General features: G+C 42.6%; 1 protein-coding gene across 1 annotated transcript; it reads right to left on the minus strand.

Annotated features, from left to right (window-relative positions):
- Nucleotides 1-2,809: 2,809 nt before the first annotated feature.
- Nucleotides 2,810-11,098, minus strand: H3-3A (H3.3 histone A). Its single transcript, XM_090047704.1, has 4 exons — nucleotides 10,943-11,098; nucleotides 9,489-9,643; nucleotides 7,029-7,182; nucleotides 2,810-3,474 (listed from the first exon to the last, which is right to left on the minus strand). Exons 2-4 carry the CDS (start codon nucleotides 9,614-9,616, stop codon nucleotides 3,346-3,348), a joined length of 411 nt encoding a protein of 136 aa, XP_089903830.1. The 5' UTR covers nucleotides 9,617-9,643; nucleotides 10,943-11,098; the 3' UTR covers nucleotides 2,810-3,345.
- Between the last annotated feature and the right edge of the window lie 7,287 nt (nucleotides 11,099-18,385).

An 18,385-nucleotide genomic window follows, 5' to 3' on the forward strand; every position in this document is an offset into this window, starting at 1 on the left:
CTTGACAGCTGGCAGACTTCATGGCTGCAGCAGGGGCTAACAGGCCTGCAGCTTTCACCCTGCTGCACCTTAAACACACAGTGTCACCTATGTCACAAGTTTTGCTTGTCCACAGCTTAAGGTCCAGTTTCTCTGAAACCCCTGCACCTATCTCCTTGAAACTTGGCAGGCTAGATGCCCTCAGAAGGGGCTACCATTCCTGCATGTTTCATCCAAATCAGGCTATAAATGACAAAGTTAAAGGCTGTTTTGGGCTTCCCCATTATAGCCTATGGGTGAAACAGCAAAACAACATTGAAACAGTGCGCATGAAACAAAACGGAACAGTGGTTTCGAATCTAAATGAAGTTCTAAACGACATGCTGTTCCATCGAAATGCAAGTCAAAGTGGAACAGTGCTGTTTTGCACAACCCTAATGTCTATCTTGATGGCCACACAACTGCACTCAAACTCCAGGAAATATCACATTTCTTGTTACTTGCATACCATTACCCTCTTAATTATGTAGCTCTTTAGCAAAAATTAAACTGACACTGGTCCATTATACCTGTGGGGGCAGAGGGAAGGAGGGCTAATTAAATTATCTTCTTGCCTTGGTAAGAGCTAATCAGCAGTTCTTATGGTAAATGCTGATAAGGCATGAAACACTGGAAAGGCAACAACTGAAGAGCACAGGAATAATGAGATATTTAGCAATATTTTCAGATAGACTTATGCCCACAAGTCCACTGCCACTTATTAACAAGAGCAGAACACTGGTAGCTCAGGCTTTCATAGGATGGAAAGGGAATTTGAATACTCAAGTCACCATGGCTAAAAGACAGGCATCAACTGTGGTTATTGTAAAATGATACTTGTAATGTTTTATGGCTCTGAGTCCCAACAAGCACTTTGAAAAATAAGCAAGAATCTCAGAACAGTAACAATGTGCATTTTGATGCTAACCAAATGCATGACTACGAAGCCCCTCTTAATTTTCCAGACATCTTTTCTGAATTACCTTGCCTTGGCCCGTTTAGTATTATTTGCAGTTCACCTACATTTTAGATAAAAAGTTTAGATATTATAGACCTAGTTTACAGAAAGCTGAAGCCTATGGTCTGATTGTGCACCTTGTCCATCCTCACTTTAAGAAATGTACTAGCAGTCCCTTCCCCACCCTCAAACTTTGGGACTTATTTTTCTAATGTGCAGAAATCATCCACATCTTTCCTTCCCTACCAACGCTTCAGTTCAAAGATACGGGAAATAGTCAACAGGACTGCCTGAAGGACAGAGTAAAAACAGAATCTCTTTAATCAGTTTACGTGGTTGCAGTATTGTCACTTGGCACATGAAACAAAATTATGAACATAGCAGGTAGTTAATATCTGAGAACAGGCTGCATTGCAGATTATGGTTAGGATTATTTAACCAAGTTGAGTTTTCAAGCCTGTTAGCTTCGTACACGTGCCTTTTGCAAACTCAGTGAAAACTCACTAGTTGTTCCATTGCTGTGTTCTAAAACCATAAATAAACTTTCATTGACATTTTGCTCATAGGCAGACTGCTTTAGCATCCAAAAATCGGCTCTGACCACACATTGTATTGCATTACTTTTCCTTGACAAGTTACTCCATTAAGACATACTTTATTCAGCACAATCCTGGCAGACACTGTTCATTACTACAGCTGGACAAGTTATGAACAACATGATTTATTCAGTAAGTTTAGGCGCTCTCTGTTCAGGAACTGCCACAACAGATCATGAATCTGTTGTTTGAAGAAATCCACAGAGAATGAATTCACCCCTGAATTAAATAGCTTGGAGGATGTATGCGAGCTTTTAAGTCTCATTTTGAGGCACTAAGTGGCAGCTATGCTTTGGAAGGGCTGGTTGCACGGGGGTGAATTTCATCCAGTAGTAATTCGTGCACTGTAGCTTAGTGCATTAGGTGTTGGAGCTGCTGATTAGAAATGAGTTGTATTGTTTCTCACTTGGATCATCAAAATCCTTAATCAATTTTCAGGTGATAATATCAACAATTCCAAATGTGGATTTAAGCTTTAAACATTTAATTTTAATTTAACTTTACCATTTCAGCCAGTAATTCACTAAGAGTAATTCACTTAGTCATCTGCTAAGAAGTTCACTGAGAACAAAACATAAAGGAGGAGACATAACCAAAATAAGTTAAAAAATCGGAAATGAATATTATAATTTAAGTACTGTAGTATCTGCCCAGTACTGTGGTATCCGATTACTGCTTGCATTGGGTATCAAGAAAACGTGTACAACTGCTCATAACTCTTCTGCATAACATGTACTGGACTTGCACAGCAGTCAAAAAATTTGGCTTAAACAAAAAGAACATCTTCAAAACAAACATGGCCTCCTTCAGATTAAGTATTGGGGGTACAGGTAAAAAGCCAAATTATTAACAGAGCTGATGATTCACCCCCTCACCACCCATGGTAAATATTATAGCACTTGAAGTTTACATACCATTTCCACACCCTAGTCCCTTCATGCATTTGATATACTTACCAAAGTATTGCTTGTACCTTAAATACTCAAAGTTCCAGTGTTTTTACTTAACATTCAATATTAAAGATGCATTAAAACAGAAACTATTTTAGGTAATGCAAGATTTACTTATATTAAGGGTTACATAGTACAAAGATTTAATATTAAACAGTACTAGAAGCATTCAGCTGTAATACTGACAGGGAAGAGGAATGAAGAATCCTCCAGAATCTTGTTCTCTGAACATTTAGATTAAATATGATCCAATTTAAAAGTTAAAAAAAAAGACGACTAAAAGCAAGTGTCGTTTAATGTATTTTAATAGCAAACTTACAGGAACAGCACAGAAGACAGACAACATTAAAAACATGTACTTGCATGTAGGACAACTCAGTTAGAAAAGTATAGTGAATGGATGGAATCTACTGTATGATAAAAATGCTACAAACACCATTTAGTTGCCATCAATAAGAAATTTACTTGTTTAAAAAAATCCAAATGCTGGCATTGTCCAGAAAAATTTGCAGGTTTATTTATAATTGTTATAAAGTTGAATTGTTGAAACTTGTTCACTGAAACATTTTTGACTGCATTAATGCTTTATGTCCCCGCATTTATATTAAAAATCCACACACAAATGAAAATGAGAAAAAAAACCCAAAACAAAACAAAACAGAACTTGCCAATACCCGATTCTGTCCCCTATTTTTCCATTTGCAACCATATACTTAGGTACCTTTTAACCCCATGGAAAAAATATCTAACGTTCATTACTACCAATAAACAGGAAGAAGAGATTTTTTGTGTGTTGAGAATGATAAGCCCATCATAGTGGATTTTAAGCACGCTCTCCACGTATGCGACGTGCTAGCTGGATATCTTTTGGCATGATTGTGACACGTTTGGCATGGATAGCACACAGGTTGGTATCTTCAAACAAGCCAACCAAGTAGGCTTCACTTGCCTCCTATTAAAGGAGAAAAAAAAAAAAAAGAAAAAAAAGTTAGGAGTGGTTTTACATACAGCACACCACAGTGCCCAGAGCAGAACCCCAGTAACCTCAATGTAATTTCCCTATGCCTGAAGAAGGGTGTTTGTTCTTGAAAGCTTGTAAAGAACATTTTTTCCAAGTATCTAGTTGGTCTAAAAAAAACTATCACATTTACCCAAATAACTTTTCTGCCTATAACTTCAGTGTAAGCATTTATCTTTAGTCTATGTACCTAGTTTTGTATTTTTTTAAAACAGTAGAAGAATCTCTAACTAACTCTCTAAAGACTGCCAGCATATAGTCCATTTATTTTAGTTGATGACATTTTCTGCATCTTGGCCCCCCAAAAAAGGCCCTTCCTACATTACAGGGCTGTTGCCACCTTACCTACAGCAGCAGAGCCCCCTATTGTTGGTGCAGTGTATACTGGCAGGAGTTTTTCCAGTCATTAGTTACACCAGCTCTCATAGACAGTAGCAGCTTTGCCAGAACTGCATCTGCATCAGAGCTTCACTAGTATGGCTATATCTGCTCATCAAAACATCCCTAGCTGACAAAGAAATGCTAGCAGACTTCTGTAACGAAGTTTAAGCCAGTGATACACTATTGTTATTGAATGGTAATGCCCTCTGAAGAGAATTACAGAAAGATTCTGATAGTACCCACATGAATAAATAAAAAGGTGATATTCGATTATTAAAATACTCTCAGAATCTCTCTCTCCTTTAAAGAAACAAGACCCAGCAAATCCCACCATTATACAAGAATCAGCAGCAGTTTTATTGGCAAGAATTTATGTTGCTTAAGGTTAGCAATCATTTAGGTATAACAAATAATTTTCAGGTTACATCCTACTACTACAGAAAGTGTGTACATAAAACTTTCTAACTATAGAAACTGCTAAGCAAACCTGGTAGGTTGCATAAGGTTTTTCCAGACTCTGTAAACTTAATGTCAACTTGTTTTAAAGCAGAGTATTTGTAAATAGAATGATCAGACAAGACACTGTAGCAAAAAGGGTATCTGAGAGCCAAAAGAAAAAAAATAGACCAAGATTTTCACACAGCATTGAAACATATTAGCCTGAATCAAAACAGGGCTTCCTGAGCCGATTAGGAAGAGTCAAACTGGGGGGAGAGGCGGATGGCAGGGGAAGGTCGCAGCTTTTGGCTGTCAAGACATACCCTCTAGGCTGACTACAATTTCTAGCCTGAAACTCGGACAAGTCTACACTCTAGATTTCTACTGGTAAAGCTGTGAGCCAGCAGCATGACAGGCAAGGACCCCTGACCAACACAGATGTTTGCGTAGGCAGTTATAATGACAACACTGCTCTTTCATCAGCATAGTTTCCACTCTCCCCCCCACAAACACCAATTTGTGAGGGGGTGGCTTTACTGTACTGATAAGTGCAACTTTGCCAGTTTAGCTATATCCACATTATGAATACTTTTACTAGTAAAGATTACCAGCAATCTGCCCCAGCATGAACATGGGGAGTCTGTCCAAATTAGTCTTTGCAGACGTATTAGCTATCTTCAGTTACTATTGAAATCAATTCATTCAAGGTAAAAAGATTCATACAGACAAGCCACAGAGCTCAAAAGCTCTCCTACTTACTATCACTGATTGAGAACACTAGTTAGAGGACTTAAAAAGCCAAAGGCTATGAGCTGGGGAAAATGTATAGATGCTCAACTTTAAATTATGTGTACTTCCACTGAAATCAGTCATTAAGAGTAAGTATATGCTAAAGGAGTTGCAGGACCTCATACCATATATTTTTGCTTTAAAAATGCACACATTAATTAAGCAAAAGACAACTTGGCACAAGAAAAAAAAAGTGGCTATACACTGGGCACAAACAAGTTTCAACTGGAAATTAGGAGTTTTCTAACCTTCAAAAGCAGTGAGGTACTGGAATAGCCTTTTGGTAGGTTTTGGTGTCCTCTACTCCTAACTACTTTTAAGATAAAGCTATATCATTTTGAGAGAGAATGTATGATGCAGTTGCCTTAGACAGTCCCCTCTAATACCATATTCTGGGTTTAAAGACAAACACCACCACCCACTCAAACATGTTTGATCCTGCAAATGTTTATCATGAGAAATTCTACTTAACTGATCTTTAGTCAGAAAAGTAGTGTATTTTTCAAAATGACAAGTGGACAGGATCGCAGCATTGAATATAGTAGTCACAACTGGATAAAGTCGCTAAGTTGCAATCATTTTATCTATGTCGTTTTCTTGACTAAATGTGATGCGATTAAGAAAAAAAGCAGTATTTAAGTTACTCTAAAAAAATTAAAGATCAGAATCAATAAGCAGCCACCAGTACTGCACAGGAACATACTCAGCATACGGCACAACTCAAACAACAGACCTGCAATCACACTGTTATAACCACTATATTGCACACAAGCCTCCATTTCCTAAATGCATTATAAGAAATTTTGTATCAGAACTGGAGGTTTCTTTTAAGCAAAGGTCTCAAGGGAAAACACCACACAGAAAAAAACTTTGCTTGTGCATGAATACAAATACACCAATATTCCACACACAAATTCCTCGTCTTTCATAAATGTTAGCTCCAATAAAGTTTAAGCAGGAGTGAAGAAACGACAGCTTTATCTTAAAGCTCTACTAAATACAAATACAACACAAGTGAAAAAGGAGATTTCTGAGAGAACTTTAAGAAAGCATTCATGGCATTTTTAAGGAGTTGTTGCCATATCAGAGTGGATTATTTTATCCTAATTACAGATTAATTTCATGATATGGCATTAATTGCTCTGGACAAGTAGAACACAGGCAGTATCAACTCACCTAGAATTGATGTATGCCTAATTCTGGAGTCCACCAATCAAGTGAAATTTTAACTAACCATAGAAACAGCCTGGCCAATTGCATGAGTATAAGCAACTGACCTATCACGTTCTCTCTCACACAGTAACAAAGAACAGCATGCCACTATCTGTGACTGAACTAAGAAAAATATTCTTTACAGTTCTTACATTATCTGTGTTTTATCCCAAGACTAAAAAAGACGTCCTATAGAAAAGTTAGAAATTAAGTTGTGTGTTTATTTATAGTAATGTCTCAACAGTACCATCCTGTTTCTGATTTGTTGTTTCCTTTGTAAAGCTCTTCTCCAGCATTTAAAACGAGTAAACATTTTGCTTACCGCTCAATTCTAGCATTCAAGGGTCTCTACAGAAATGAATTGCAAAAAAATAAACAAACAAATTAAAAAATCATAGGTATGCTAGGGATGGTCCCTTAGTCCCTGGTAATTCTTTGGTCATTTGCATGGGAAAGATCAGATAACTCATTTTGCTTAAGCAGCATCCTAATTCTGAAGAGTTGTAACTAACAAAAAGGGACGTCAAGTAACCACTTTCTAAACATAAAAACACAGAGGCATACACGTTAAGTCTGAGTAACAACCGCCTTCAGCTAGACAAGCTCCTCTATACGTAAGAGATTCTTTTAAATCAGGCCTAAGAAAATGGCCTTCTTTTAACTCTTACCTGCAAAGCACCAATAGCAGCGCTCTGGAAGCGCAGATCTGTTTTGAAGTCCTGAGCAATTTCACGCACCAGACGCTGGAAGGGAAGTTTGCGGATCAAAAGTTCAGTAGACTTTTGATAACGTCTGATTTCACGGAGGGCCACAGTACCCGGCCTTTAATTAAGAGAAAGACAAGCAATGAATATGAACAAGTATCACACTTCAACAGATCAAGTGAAGCAATTCTTCCCCTCTATTTGGTACTGATGAGGCCACATCTAGAGTACTGGGTCCAATTTTGGGCCCCCCACTACAGAAAGGATGTGGACAAATTGGACACAGTCCAGTGGAGGGCAATGAAAATGGTTAGGGGCCTGGGGGGACATGACTTCTGAGAAGAGGCTGAGGAAAGACTGGGCTTATATAGGCTTAAAAGGAGGGAAGCAGGAGGGGGGCATTTAATGGCACCCTTCAACTACCTGAAGGGTGGTCACAAAGAAGATGGAGATAAACTGTTCTCAGTAGTGGCAGATAACAGAACAAAGAGCAATGGTCTCAAGTTGCAGCAAGGGAAGTTTAGGTTAAACATTAGGAAAAACTCTCCAACTAGGAGAGCAGTAAAGCACTGGAATAGGTTACCCAGGGAGGTTGTGGAGTCTCCATCCTTGGAAGTTTTTAAGACCCAGCTAGACAAAGCCTTGGCTGGGATGATTTAGTTGGGGATGGTCCTGCTTTGAGCAGGGGGTTGAACTAGATAACTGCTGGGGTTCCTTCCAACTCTCACTTTCTATAATTCTATAGTTGAATTATTCAATATTCTTAACTCAAGTAGGAACTGCTCCGTTTTGGCTAGAAGCATCCTAATATTTAGAATATGCAACTTCACTTACAAATAAAGGGCCTGACCTCACCACTGATTTGTTCGGAACTTCTACTGCACTCAGACATCCCACATGTGGAAAAATGGCAAGAGTGGGCCCTCAAAAGCCTTGTCTTCACTAGGAAAAAGGTGCATAACATGTTAATTAACACATGTTAGCTGACGTGTGTTAAAGTCTTAGTGTAGACAAGGCATGCTATAATGTAACAAAGTCACCTGGTCCAGTCATACCATAAGTTCCCCCTAGGGTTTTGTGTCACCAGCTAATATACCCTTAAAAATTAAAAATATACCTTCTCCCCTTAAGACACGGCCAACACAGAATCATAAAACTAACAGTGAAAAAATACAGCAGCTCCCATTATAGTTTTATCCCAAGAACGTAAAAGTTTGTTTTGTTTCTTTTAAACTAGTGTTGTGTGTCTTCAAAACCAAACTTCTAACATTACTGGCATCTTTTTTGCAAACACAGTGTATCCTCAGTATCAGTACTGTGAATATGTCATTGTGAACATTTGGGAAATCCTCTGTAAGCCACTTGCTGAAGTTTGCATCTTTTAGTCCCATCCACATTATCTAAAGAACTACCTTGGGGCCAGAAATTCTGTGTCAAACTGGGTTTGTCCTTGTAGCATTTCAAAAATGGTCCTCAGAGCAGGACCATCCCCAGCTATATCATCTAAGGCCTAGGTAGACAAAGCCTTGGCTGGGGTGATAGTTGGGGACAGTGCTGCTTTGAGCAGGGGGTTGGATTAGATGACCTCCTGAGGTCCCTTCCAACACTCATTTTCCTACAATTCTATGACATAAATAAGTTAATTTTTTCCAGAGGTCTTGCTGCTCCCAAGAGGGATTTTTGATAACGAGCAATTGTGCATGGAGATGAACAATCATAGATTAAAACACTTCCACCCAGAAGGACCCTTGCACAATGAAGAGTTTACTTCTCAACAAGGGTCAACAAGAGATTTGCCTCTAATTCTCGCTTATTACCTCCTCCACACAAGTCTTTTATTTTACCTTACCCAAGTAAAATTATTTGTAGTTCCAGGCCCTGCTTATGTATAGACATCTCCTGCCCTCTAACGGCAGATTGCTCTAACTACACCCTCAGCTCATTAAAACAGCAAAATACACGCCGAGGCCAGAATTGGACCAGTTGAAGTAAATTAAAAAAACAAAATCAGTTCTACACATTCAAGTTTGGAAGGGTTCCATTCAAGTATGATATTGAAATTAATTAAAAGCCCAATCCCCAAGCTCCAGGTATGGTTGGATGCCAATTAATCTGTGCTTAAATGATGTCACAAGCATAAAAACTGAATTTCAAAATTAATTATCCGCCCCCTAAAACGCATGGGGTCTCAGGGTGGGTACATGGAGGCAGTGGGGCCAACAATGGGTTTGCAATCAACACCAGAAGTCACTCAAAATCAGGTGAGGCAATAGCAAAAGCTGGACTAATACAATCCCAGTGAGGATTTTGAAAGGAAGCCCCCCAAAAGAAAAAAAAAAGAAAGAAGTCCGACTCTGACTGATGCTGCCAATACACTACGAGGAGGTTGGATTGGCAGCCTTTTGTCCCTAGCCGTTGCTGTACCTGTAGCGATGAGGTTTCTTGACCCCGCCAGTAGAGGGCGCGCTCTTGCGAGCTGCTTTTGTAGCAAGCTGCTTCCTAGGTGCCTTCCCGCCGGTGGATTTACGGGCAGTTTGCTTGGTACGAGCCATGTTCCCGCAAACTTCTCTTCCTCACACCTACCGGTCACACACGCATGCACAAGAAAAGAAGCCAGCAGCCAGCGATCAGGCGCTGCAACCCAGTCGCCCTGGCTTGCTGGAGAGTCTCCTGTTTGGGGTGCCCCCAAAAGCTCCCGTGTCTCCACAGCAGCAGCAGCCGCCCCCAGCCAGCACGACCCTGCCAGGATGACAAGGAGCTGAGGAGGCCCCGCACTCTGCCTGCACATGGGACTCCTGAGGGCGCACAGTGGAGACACCAGTACTAAGCCATTCCCCTCCCCGCCCCCACCCATCTGACTGCCTTGGGGAGATGGGAAGGAGACCCCCACTTTAGCTGAGCCCTCCCAAGAAGCCCAGAGCAGCAGCTGCCCCTCCTGCCAGTGTCAGCCGGAGCAGCACAGCGCTGCCCCCTTGCTACTGTCAATCCTCCTCCCTGGCTGCCAGCACCCCAGGGGGGTAGGAAGGGTTGGGGGTAGGGGCACAGCACCAATATGGCTCTGCTCCCAAGCCAGTGGGATACCCATGCCCTCCTCACCATTGCTCCCGGGCAGCTGCAGCCAGTGCAGTCTCACCAGCAGCAAACTTTATTATTTAAAGGGGGGGGAAGAATTAGTGTGTGTGTGTGTGGGGGGGGTGAAATCCTCCCCTGTGTGTGTGTGTGTGGGGGGGGGACAAACCCACACTCGCACACACAAGATGGCCTTGTCCAGAGCCTGGGGCCAGCCAACTCCCCGCGCCCAGCCGCCAGCCGCCTTGCAAAGGGAGGAGGAGGAGGAGAAAAATAAATAAATAAAGAAAGAAAATGGCTTTAAAAAAAAACCAAGAAAGAGAGGCAGAAAGCAACCCCCCAGCCCGGCCCCGGGAGGGCAGCAAGGGAGGGGGAGCAGCGGCGGCAGCAGGGGGGGGAGGAGGAGGACGACGACGGGGAGAAAAGTTTGCAGCGGGGCCAAGCCCCCGCAGCGCCCCTCCCCCCGCGGGTGTTTTCCCAGCCCGAGGAGGAAACATGGTCGGTGACCAGAGAAAAGAGACAAGATGGTGCAGCCGAGCGGCGGCGGTCGGGGCGGGAGCGGGCGAGGCGGGCAGGCGGCGGGGGCCCGAGGCCGGGCGGCCCGAGCGGCTCTGCTCCGCTCCACGGCAGCTCCCCAGCACCCCGAGAGGGGGTCGGGGGTGGTGGCGGCGGGGGGCCCGCGGGCCCGGGGCCGCCCCGGCCGGGGGGGTCGGGGGGGGGACGACGCAGCCCGGCGCCCCGCAAAAGTTTGCGGGGCGGGCGAGGGGGGCCGGCGGGCACCCCGCGGGGGCAGGGGAGCGCGGCCTCACCCCGTGCGCCTGGGCTGAGCGCGGCGGCCGGGCCGGGCCGGGCGGGCGGGCGGCGGCGACGGCAGGCGAGGCGGAGCCGGCACTGGAGCTGGAGCGGCGGCGGCGGCCGAGAGCACAATTGAAAGATGGCTGACTCGGGAGGGCCGCCCTGCCGCCGCGCCCCGCCCCCGCCGCCCGCTGCCCAATGGCGCACAATGGAGGGAAGGCGCGGCCCCGCCTCCCCGCGCGCGGGCGCTGTGTGTACAAACACAAAAGACACGCCGCGCGCCCCGAGCCGCCCAGCGCCGTGGAGTGCCGGGGAATTCCCTCCCCCCGGCGCCCGGCCGTTGGTGGCGCCCAACCGCTGGGGCCCCGCGCGCGGGGTGACCAACGGCTGCCCCCACCTGTACCAGCCCCTCCCCTCCCGGCCTGGCAGCAGAGAGGTCCGGTAGCCTGTGGCACTGTGGCTGGGCTCCTGCCCCCCGTGGAAGTCAGTGGAGCTGGATCCACCGAGCTTAATGGGAGGACAGCCCCCACCGCATGGGTAGTGAGGTTCTCCATGAGCTTGCCCCAGAGGTTATGGCAGGGGTTAGCCAAAAGGTGGTGCCAAAAAAAGTGCAACCTCATTTGTAAGATGTCACTGTGCCAGGGCCAGATGTCAATGAAGCTGCTAGGGGCCTGATTAGGGCGGCCATCATAGAGGGCATTGCAGTTCTCTGCTACTCTGTCCTCTGTGGATACAAAACCCGATGCCTTTATGTCTTCTGTTCTCTTCTCTTGAAGAGAAAAATAGAGGACATACAGGCATCCGGTTTTGTATCAATGGAAGACAACCCAACTGTCCTCTGTGATGGCCACCCTAGTCTCCATCCTTGTTGTGGCAGCACAGCTCTCTTCTCTTCCCAGTGGTGTACTGTGGTCTCCGGTGCCCAGAGGCCAATGCTTGATTTGCACCCCCTGGAAGTGGATGATCACCAAGCCAACAGGGCGGGGGCCCTGGCAACTGATCACTAAGCCTGAAAACGACAGCAGTGAAACCGCAAGTGCCGCCAGGGGACCGAATACCCCCTGGAGGGCCTGGCTGATGCACTCCCTGCCCAGGCCAGCACCCAGGAACACGGCCCCCCCTCACCCCTGCCATCAGTACGCTACTGCCCCATTCCCCATCATCTACCCTGAGGCGTGCATACCAAGCAAAATGCCAGGGGTTGCCTACCCCTGGGTTATAGTGACGTGATGTGATGTGGCCATTGCTGGTGCCTTGTAGGGCACTGATGCCCAGCACAGTTCACAGTGACTCCCAAGTCGGGTTGCCAACTCTGTTGGAATTTATGCCAGGAGGTTTCCAGACCACCAGCGTGCCCGCAACAGTGCGAGTGTGTCCATGTGCTTGCATATAGCAGTTACAATTACAATGTGTAGACTCTATGTCAGGAAGGCATGTGACTAGGACATTTAAAAAACCCACTGGACTGCTGCATGAAATCAGATTCAACATTTCATATTTCTTTAATGAATGCCCTATCTTTTATCTCCAAAGTGACTCTCAGCAGTCTCCTGGCAATTTACATCTAATTCCTAGAGACTCCAGGGCAATTCTGGAGGGTTGGCAACCCTACTCCCAAACTACTAAAGATGCTTTGGGCATCTTATGTTCCCCTGCCCAAGCACATGGGCAAACTTCAGCCACAGAGGAAGGAGCCTCAGGGACTGAATTGTCCTTGATGCCACCACAGCTGGAGGGTATGCAAAGTTGGACGGCTGCTTCAGTAGTCCTTCTAAAGGGAATATTTGAGGAAGATTGTATGCAAGTCTATCAAATGGGCCCAACTCTGAAGTCAATCCCAAATCAGCTGTTTCAGGGGAGTCACATATCTGGCCTGCGGACCAGATCTGGCCCATGGATCTGTCTCCCCCAAGCCAAGGAATTGAGTTATGCAGCTGGTGGACTTGTATCCTGGTTCTGGCTGCAGTGGTGGGACATCCCATGGTACCTTAGTGAGACTTAAGGCTCAGCACTTTAGTGAGACTTAAGGCTGTAGCAGCACCATGGGCAGATCCCTGCCACTGTAGTCAAAGCCAGTGCAACCCATGGGCATCTAGAAAGCAGGGAATGCAGCCCTCCAAGTAACTTGAGTTTTTACTGAAAACATGAGACACATTTAAAAGACCCTCAAAGATCATCCACACTGAAAGGGTCATCTCGCTTTCTTCAAAATGAGGTTTTGTAGACTTGGGCCTGAGAGACTAGGAAGGGGAATCAGTGGTGAAATGCTGGGCTTTGAAGAAGGCTATGGGAAAAATATGATTGTGATTTGAAAAGAGTGGGAGAGAGAGAGAGATAAGCCACATGGAAACGACAGAGATGGACCACTCCTGTGGGGCTGTTCCAACTTTGAAGTGCCATTAGGATCACAAAAACATTTGCAAAAATGACATTTTCTTACCCAACAGATCAAATCACTGTGTTTATTTAGTTACACCTGCTGCCTTATTGTTTAATGAGCAAAGACATTTTCATTTTATAGTTCAGTTACACTGAGAAGCTAAAACATCTATGGGGGAGTGAGTTAGGTTCTGTTCTGAATTGTCCATCATCCATATATTTGTTAGTTAAATTTCAGCTGTATTTTGTAATCCCTGTTGTCTTCAGATATACTGGTGTAACTAAGAGTGCAGTGTGAGATGCAGGATCTTTACTAAAGGGAAAGCTTGACTAAAAGGGGAGGATGAGTTGGTAAAGCTGATGTTTAGAAAGAAGCTTCTTTTTACTTGTAAAAGAGGGAGAAAACAACCCCCCTTGTCATCACTTTACCAGTCAAATTTTTAAGGAGGAGTGCTGTTTTTGGAACAGCCAGGACAAGGGCCCAAAGCTGAATAATTAAATCATTACACCATAGGCTGCTGTACGATCATATAAAATAATGCTTACTTTAACATTATTAGCAGTATGGTACAAAACAGGCTTTAATGACACGCTGAAAAAGAACCAAGGCCATTCTCACAGCCAATTATTAAACCAAGAGAAAATGTCCTGCTTAAGGTCATTATTGTTTATCATAATAATAAAATATGAAAATGGTAAAAAAAGGTAAAAAATAAAGTGACTCTACTTTCGTGTGTTGTAACGTTGCCCTGGAGTTCTGTTTACTATACGGGTCTATACAATACACCCTTGTTAACATGAAAAACCCCATTGATTTCAGAGGGAATTCTCGTGTACAGAACGAATTGCAAGAATGAACCTATATATTACACTGTAGCAGACAAGGAAAAGCTGTATTCTCAGGGTGCCATTATCTTTAATATAATTGATATTAGTAGTAAAATATGCATAACTCGGGCTCAACATTGCTGTGAGTGATACCTTTTTCTGTTTTCCTAGTGAGAAGCTCTCCCATTGGTGGAAATGCCATGGAATTCCATGATGTCATGGAGGGGGTGGGGGCTGGGAGGAAGCAAATTTTCTGTCTCAGCTGGCTCAGTCTGTCTCTGGCTCTTGACCTCGCTGCTTCTCTTGGCTCTCAAGATGCAATGCACAGTTCCTTTCCTCTCCCATGGGTCCAAAACAAACAGTTCAGGAGATAATGAATGAAAGAAGCCTCTACAAGCCAAACCTTGATCAGGGAAAAAGAGGAAATCAAATGCTTCTTTATCTATTCGGGAGGACTTCACAGCTGTTTGCTGTTATCCTGCTGATAGCTCTTATTGAACTAGATAGCTCTTATTGAACTAAAGTCTTAAAACAATAATGTAGTTAGACAAAATTATGCCCTCAGTTAATTATACACACTTAAGCTAATGGGAATTGCACATGAGTATGTGATGGGAGAACTGGTCATGAAATCTTGAAATCATTTTTTCTTCCTCCTTCCTGTTTTCCTACTGATGTGGGAATTAGTGTCCCTGAAGGCAACTTGCAAAAGAAGAAAATGTATCTGTGCCTATTTTTGCTGCTTCTTTGAAATTTATGACCATACTTTAAAGACTTTTCCCAGAACTTTTGTGTGTGTGTGTTCTTGCTTTAACCTTAATGTTTCTGGTTTTAAGTTATTACTTCCATGGGTTTTGCTAGAAGACTCTTTATGGATCAGAGAATTGTTAATAAGACTGATGTTTCACAAGAAGAGATTTTCTCTTAAGTGTCTGTCAGGTGTTGAAAGGTGGCAATAAAAGTACACCAAAACAAATCATCTTTGATGACCCATAATCGGGGTTCAGACCAGAGCAGAGAGGTTAGTCTAGTGGCATTCAAAGACAGTCTCCTAATGGCAGTAGACATAGGTAAGATCTCCATGGACCGTTGAATTTCTCTGCAGCATTTGATACACTGGACCACAAGATACTATTAAAATACTTACACAATATAGAAGTCCAATGATATAAAACCCCAGCAATAACATGACTCCAGATATTCCTTTCCAGGAGAATTCAGCATGGTGATACATATTTTTTCCCCTTTTGGAACACCTTTACCAGAAGCATCCCACTGGGATCCATACTATCAATACTATTCTGTCTTCCCTTTAAGACCTGATTGAGACCTCTCTGAGATCAGTTGTGAGACACCATGGGCTGAGCTAGCATGTTATTGACAACTATATATTTCTCTCAACTAAAATCTAAAACTAATATAATTCTAACTACTAAAATATCAGAATGCTTGTAGGAAATAAGCCCCTGGATGGATGAAGAGCAGCTGGCTCAAATTAAAACCAGGCAAGATTAAAGTGAGGCTGGTCTGAAATAAACTTTTAAGAAAACTGGCAAAGATGTTTTGTCCACCTGCCAAAGAAGGTGCACTGCCCCATTTATAAAAGAAATGTGAAGTCTTCAGGCTGCTGTTTATCTCCTCAATAAGCCTGGCTGATGAAGTTACATCAGTTTTCAAAAATGCCATCTTCCACCTCCACCTTGTTATCCCATCTTTCCAGATGAGGATCTGGTTGCAGCAATCCATGGATTTGTCAGCATCAGGTTGGTTTACTATCTTTCGGAACATGAGGATGACATACAGGCTGTAGCTGACAGAGAACACGGGTGTCCACATTCTATATGGCTCAGACCACTGTGAATAAATCAGGCCTGAGATCATGTTGCTTCAATGGTTTCAATGGTTTCTAGTCAACTTCAGATGCTAGAAGGCTTCATTCCTAACTTTAAAGACAATTAGATCAAGCCCAAGCTACATTAAAGACCACAGAAAAAAGAGGTCTCAATTCAGGTGACAAGCCTTGGACCCATCATGGCTTTCAGAAGCTCAGAGCTCCAACTGCAGGAAAAATCTCATTCAGCTCTGGAGTCTTTGAAGAATGTACCTGCTAAAATCAAGAAGTCTCAAATAACGTGTGCAAAATGCACTTTTTCAAAGGCCAAACCTGTTCAATCTGGGCAGCTTTTCACAGAAATGCAAAAAGGCACATCCCTGAAAAAGGACCCTAGTAGAAACCATGACAGCACTAGAGCTTGCCAAATAACAAATTGCCTGATTTTTTTTCACACATACACTACCTTTTCCTACCCTCCTATGCAACATATTGGCTGAAATTTACAAACATCTCTCTGTCTCACTTTCATATTCTCTCTGTCTGCCAGATGCAGATACCCAATGTGGAAAATTCTAGCCCAAATGGGAAACTTATAAGCAACTTCAAATACAGGAGGGCAAAAAGGTGGGCAATAGCAAGGGTAGTGATTTTTTTTTTTTAGCCCCTATAAATAGGGCAGGTGTCGGGATAAAGAAGTGTCATTTAAGTGGCATTAAACATATGTCTTCTACTAGAAACTTAAGTAGGGATTCCCTATTTTTTGTGTTTAAATCCTAAACTCTAGCATTCTGTAATTAAACCATTCACAACTAGAATTCTGCATCATTTTTATGCGCGGATTTTTTTCTTTTCTGAATTCTTTTCATGATTTTATTTTTTACTCACACAACAGGCATGTATACCAACACAAATTTCATACTTGAAGGCTGTGCTATGTGGTGTCCAGTGACTGGGCTCAATGATCTTCTGAGGATCCTTCCAGCCCTAATGTCTGTGAAATCTATTGTCTAATGTATATTTGTGATTGTAAATTTAAGATTACTTGTAATGTTTCAAAAGGATTTTAAATATTTTTTTCTGATGGAAACATTTGTGTTTTGTTAAGGTTTTCAGTTATGTCTTGAACTTGCAGCTTTATGTGCTATAGTACTATGAGAGTGACTATATACAATGTATACATTAGAACTGTAGAATTCCTTATTCTAAATATAGAACATACATATACTTGTTTTTAACTGGTATTTTCTAAGCTAGTGCTGGTGCAAAGATAGACATGCCCAAGATCTCACTCCCTAGGTGTACAAAATACTTGCATTCTTTAGAAGTCCTCCTCCAGTGGGACTATATCTAAAAATTTCATGATCTTAAAGTAAAACTTAATTTTCCTTCTTTCATTTAGCCTACTTTAATTTGATCTTTGGGTCAGGCCACTTCTATTGTTCTGTAAAATATTTAGCACACTTTAGATACTATGGGCTTGATGCTTAAAAACAAATTAAGCCGTGCTTAGGTCTCATTGACTTCAATGGAAATATTAAGGGCATCCTTAATATTACATACATACTAACGTGCTTTCCTGAATATAGATTTTTGAAAGACAGGCTATTACAATAATTAAATCACTTCTGAATAGTGGATAAAAACATATCCATATTCAGACCTACTTGCACTCTCATTATTAGTTGTTCTAAAATACAGTAGTGCCAATTCTGTCAAAGTCACTTTCTTGCTGACCATTAAATATACATATCTGGAGGTTTCAGAGAAATCCACTGTTAAGATACAGTTGTAAAAATACCTTCAATTTTGAAATAAAAAAAACTTGAACTCTTGGTTCCAAAATGATACCTTTTATTAGACCAACTGGAAAATGGCAAGAACATTGTCCTTGAAATGTATTTTTTCAAGCTCTCATAACTCAAATCAGGGGATCCAATTTTATTGAACATTTTTTAAATTACGCTTTTAGGTTAAGACTGATACATTTAATTCCAAAAAGAATTTCAAAGACAAAGTTCTAGGAGTGTGAAAATAAGGCTGACTTAGCACAGAGAACTTAGAATCAGGACTCCTGGGTTCTATTTGGATTTCAGGTTTATCACTGACTTCCTGTAGTTTAAACAGGATGGCTCTGTTTCCATCTTTATAGCTTGGTTCCTGAAAAGATTTGAGCATGTTTAGTCCCATTGCCTTCAAACAATGATTCCAAACTTAACATTACACATGGATCCCAATCAACTGGCACAAGTGTACATATTCCAGGTTCCCCCTATCATTACCACTACACGCACACAAAATAATCTTGCTGCCACTGGCTTCTGGACAGTGGCCTGTGTTCTGTGAACCTTCTAGCAGGGACCAAAGAGTCAGGTAATTAATACTACTTGAAACAGTTTTAATGAATTTCAACTTTTTA

This window comes from Crocodylus siamensis, chromosome 1 (assembly GCF_052110815.1).
Source record: "Crocodylus siamensis isolate JL-2025a chromosome 1, ASM5211081v1, whole genome shotgun sequence".
NCBI classification, from domain to species: domain Eukaryota; kingdom Metazoa; phylum Chordata; order Crocodylia; family Crocodylidae; genus Crocodylus; species Crocodylus siamensis.

Bases quoted from the DNA above. Each gene is read 5' to 3' on its own strand.
- H3-3A (XM_090047704.1), bottom strand. From the start codon at position 9,616: ATGGCTCGTACCAAGCAAACTGCCCGTAAATCCACCGGCGGGAAGGCA. The intron at 7,183-9,488 runs GTACAGCAACGG...TCTTAATTAAAG, and splicing joins AAGAAACCTCATCGCTACAG to GCCGGGTACTGTGGCCCTCC. The intron at 3,475-7,028 runs GTAAGAGTTAAA...CTCCTTTAATAG, and splicing joins CTGCTATTGGTGCTTTGCAG to GAGGCAAGTGAAGCCTACTT.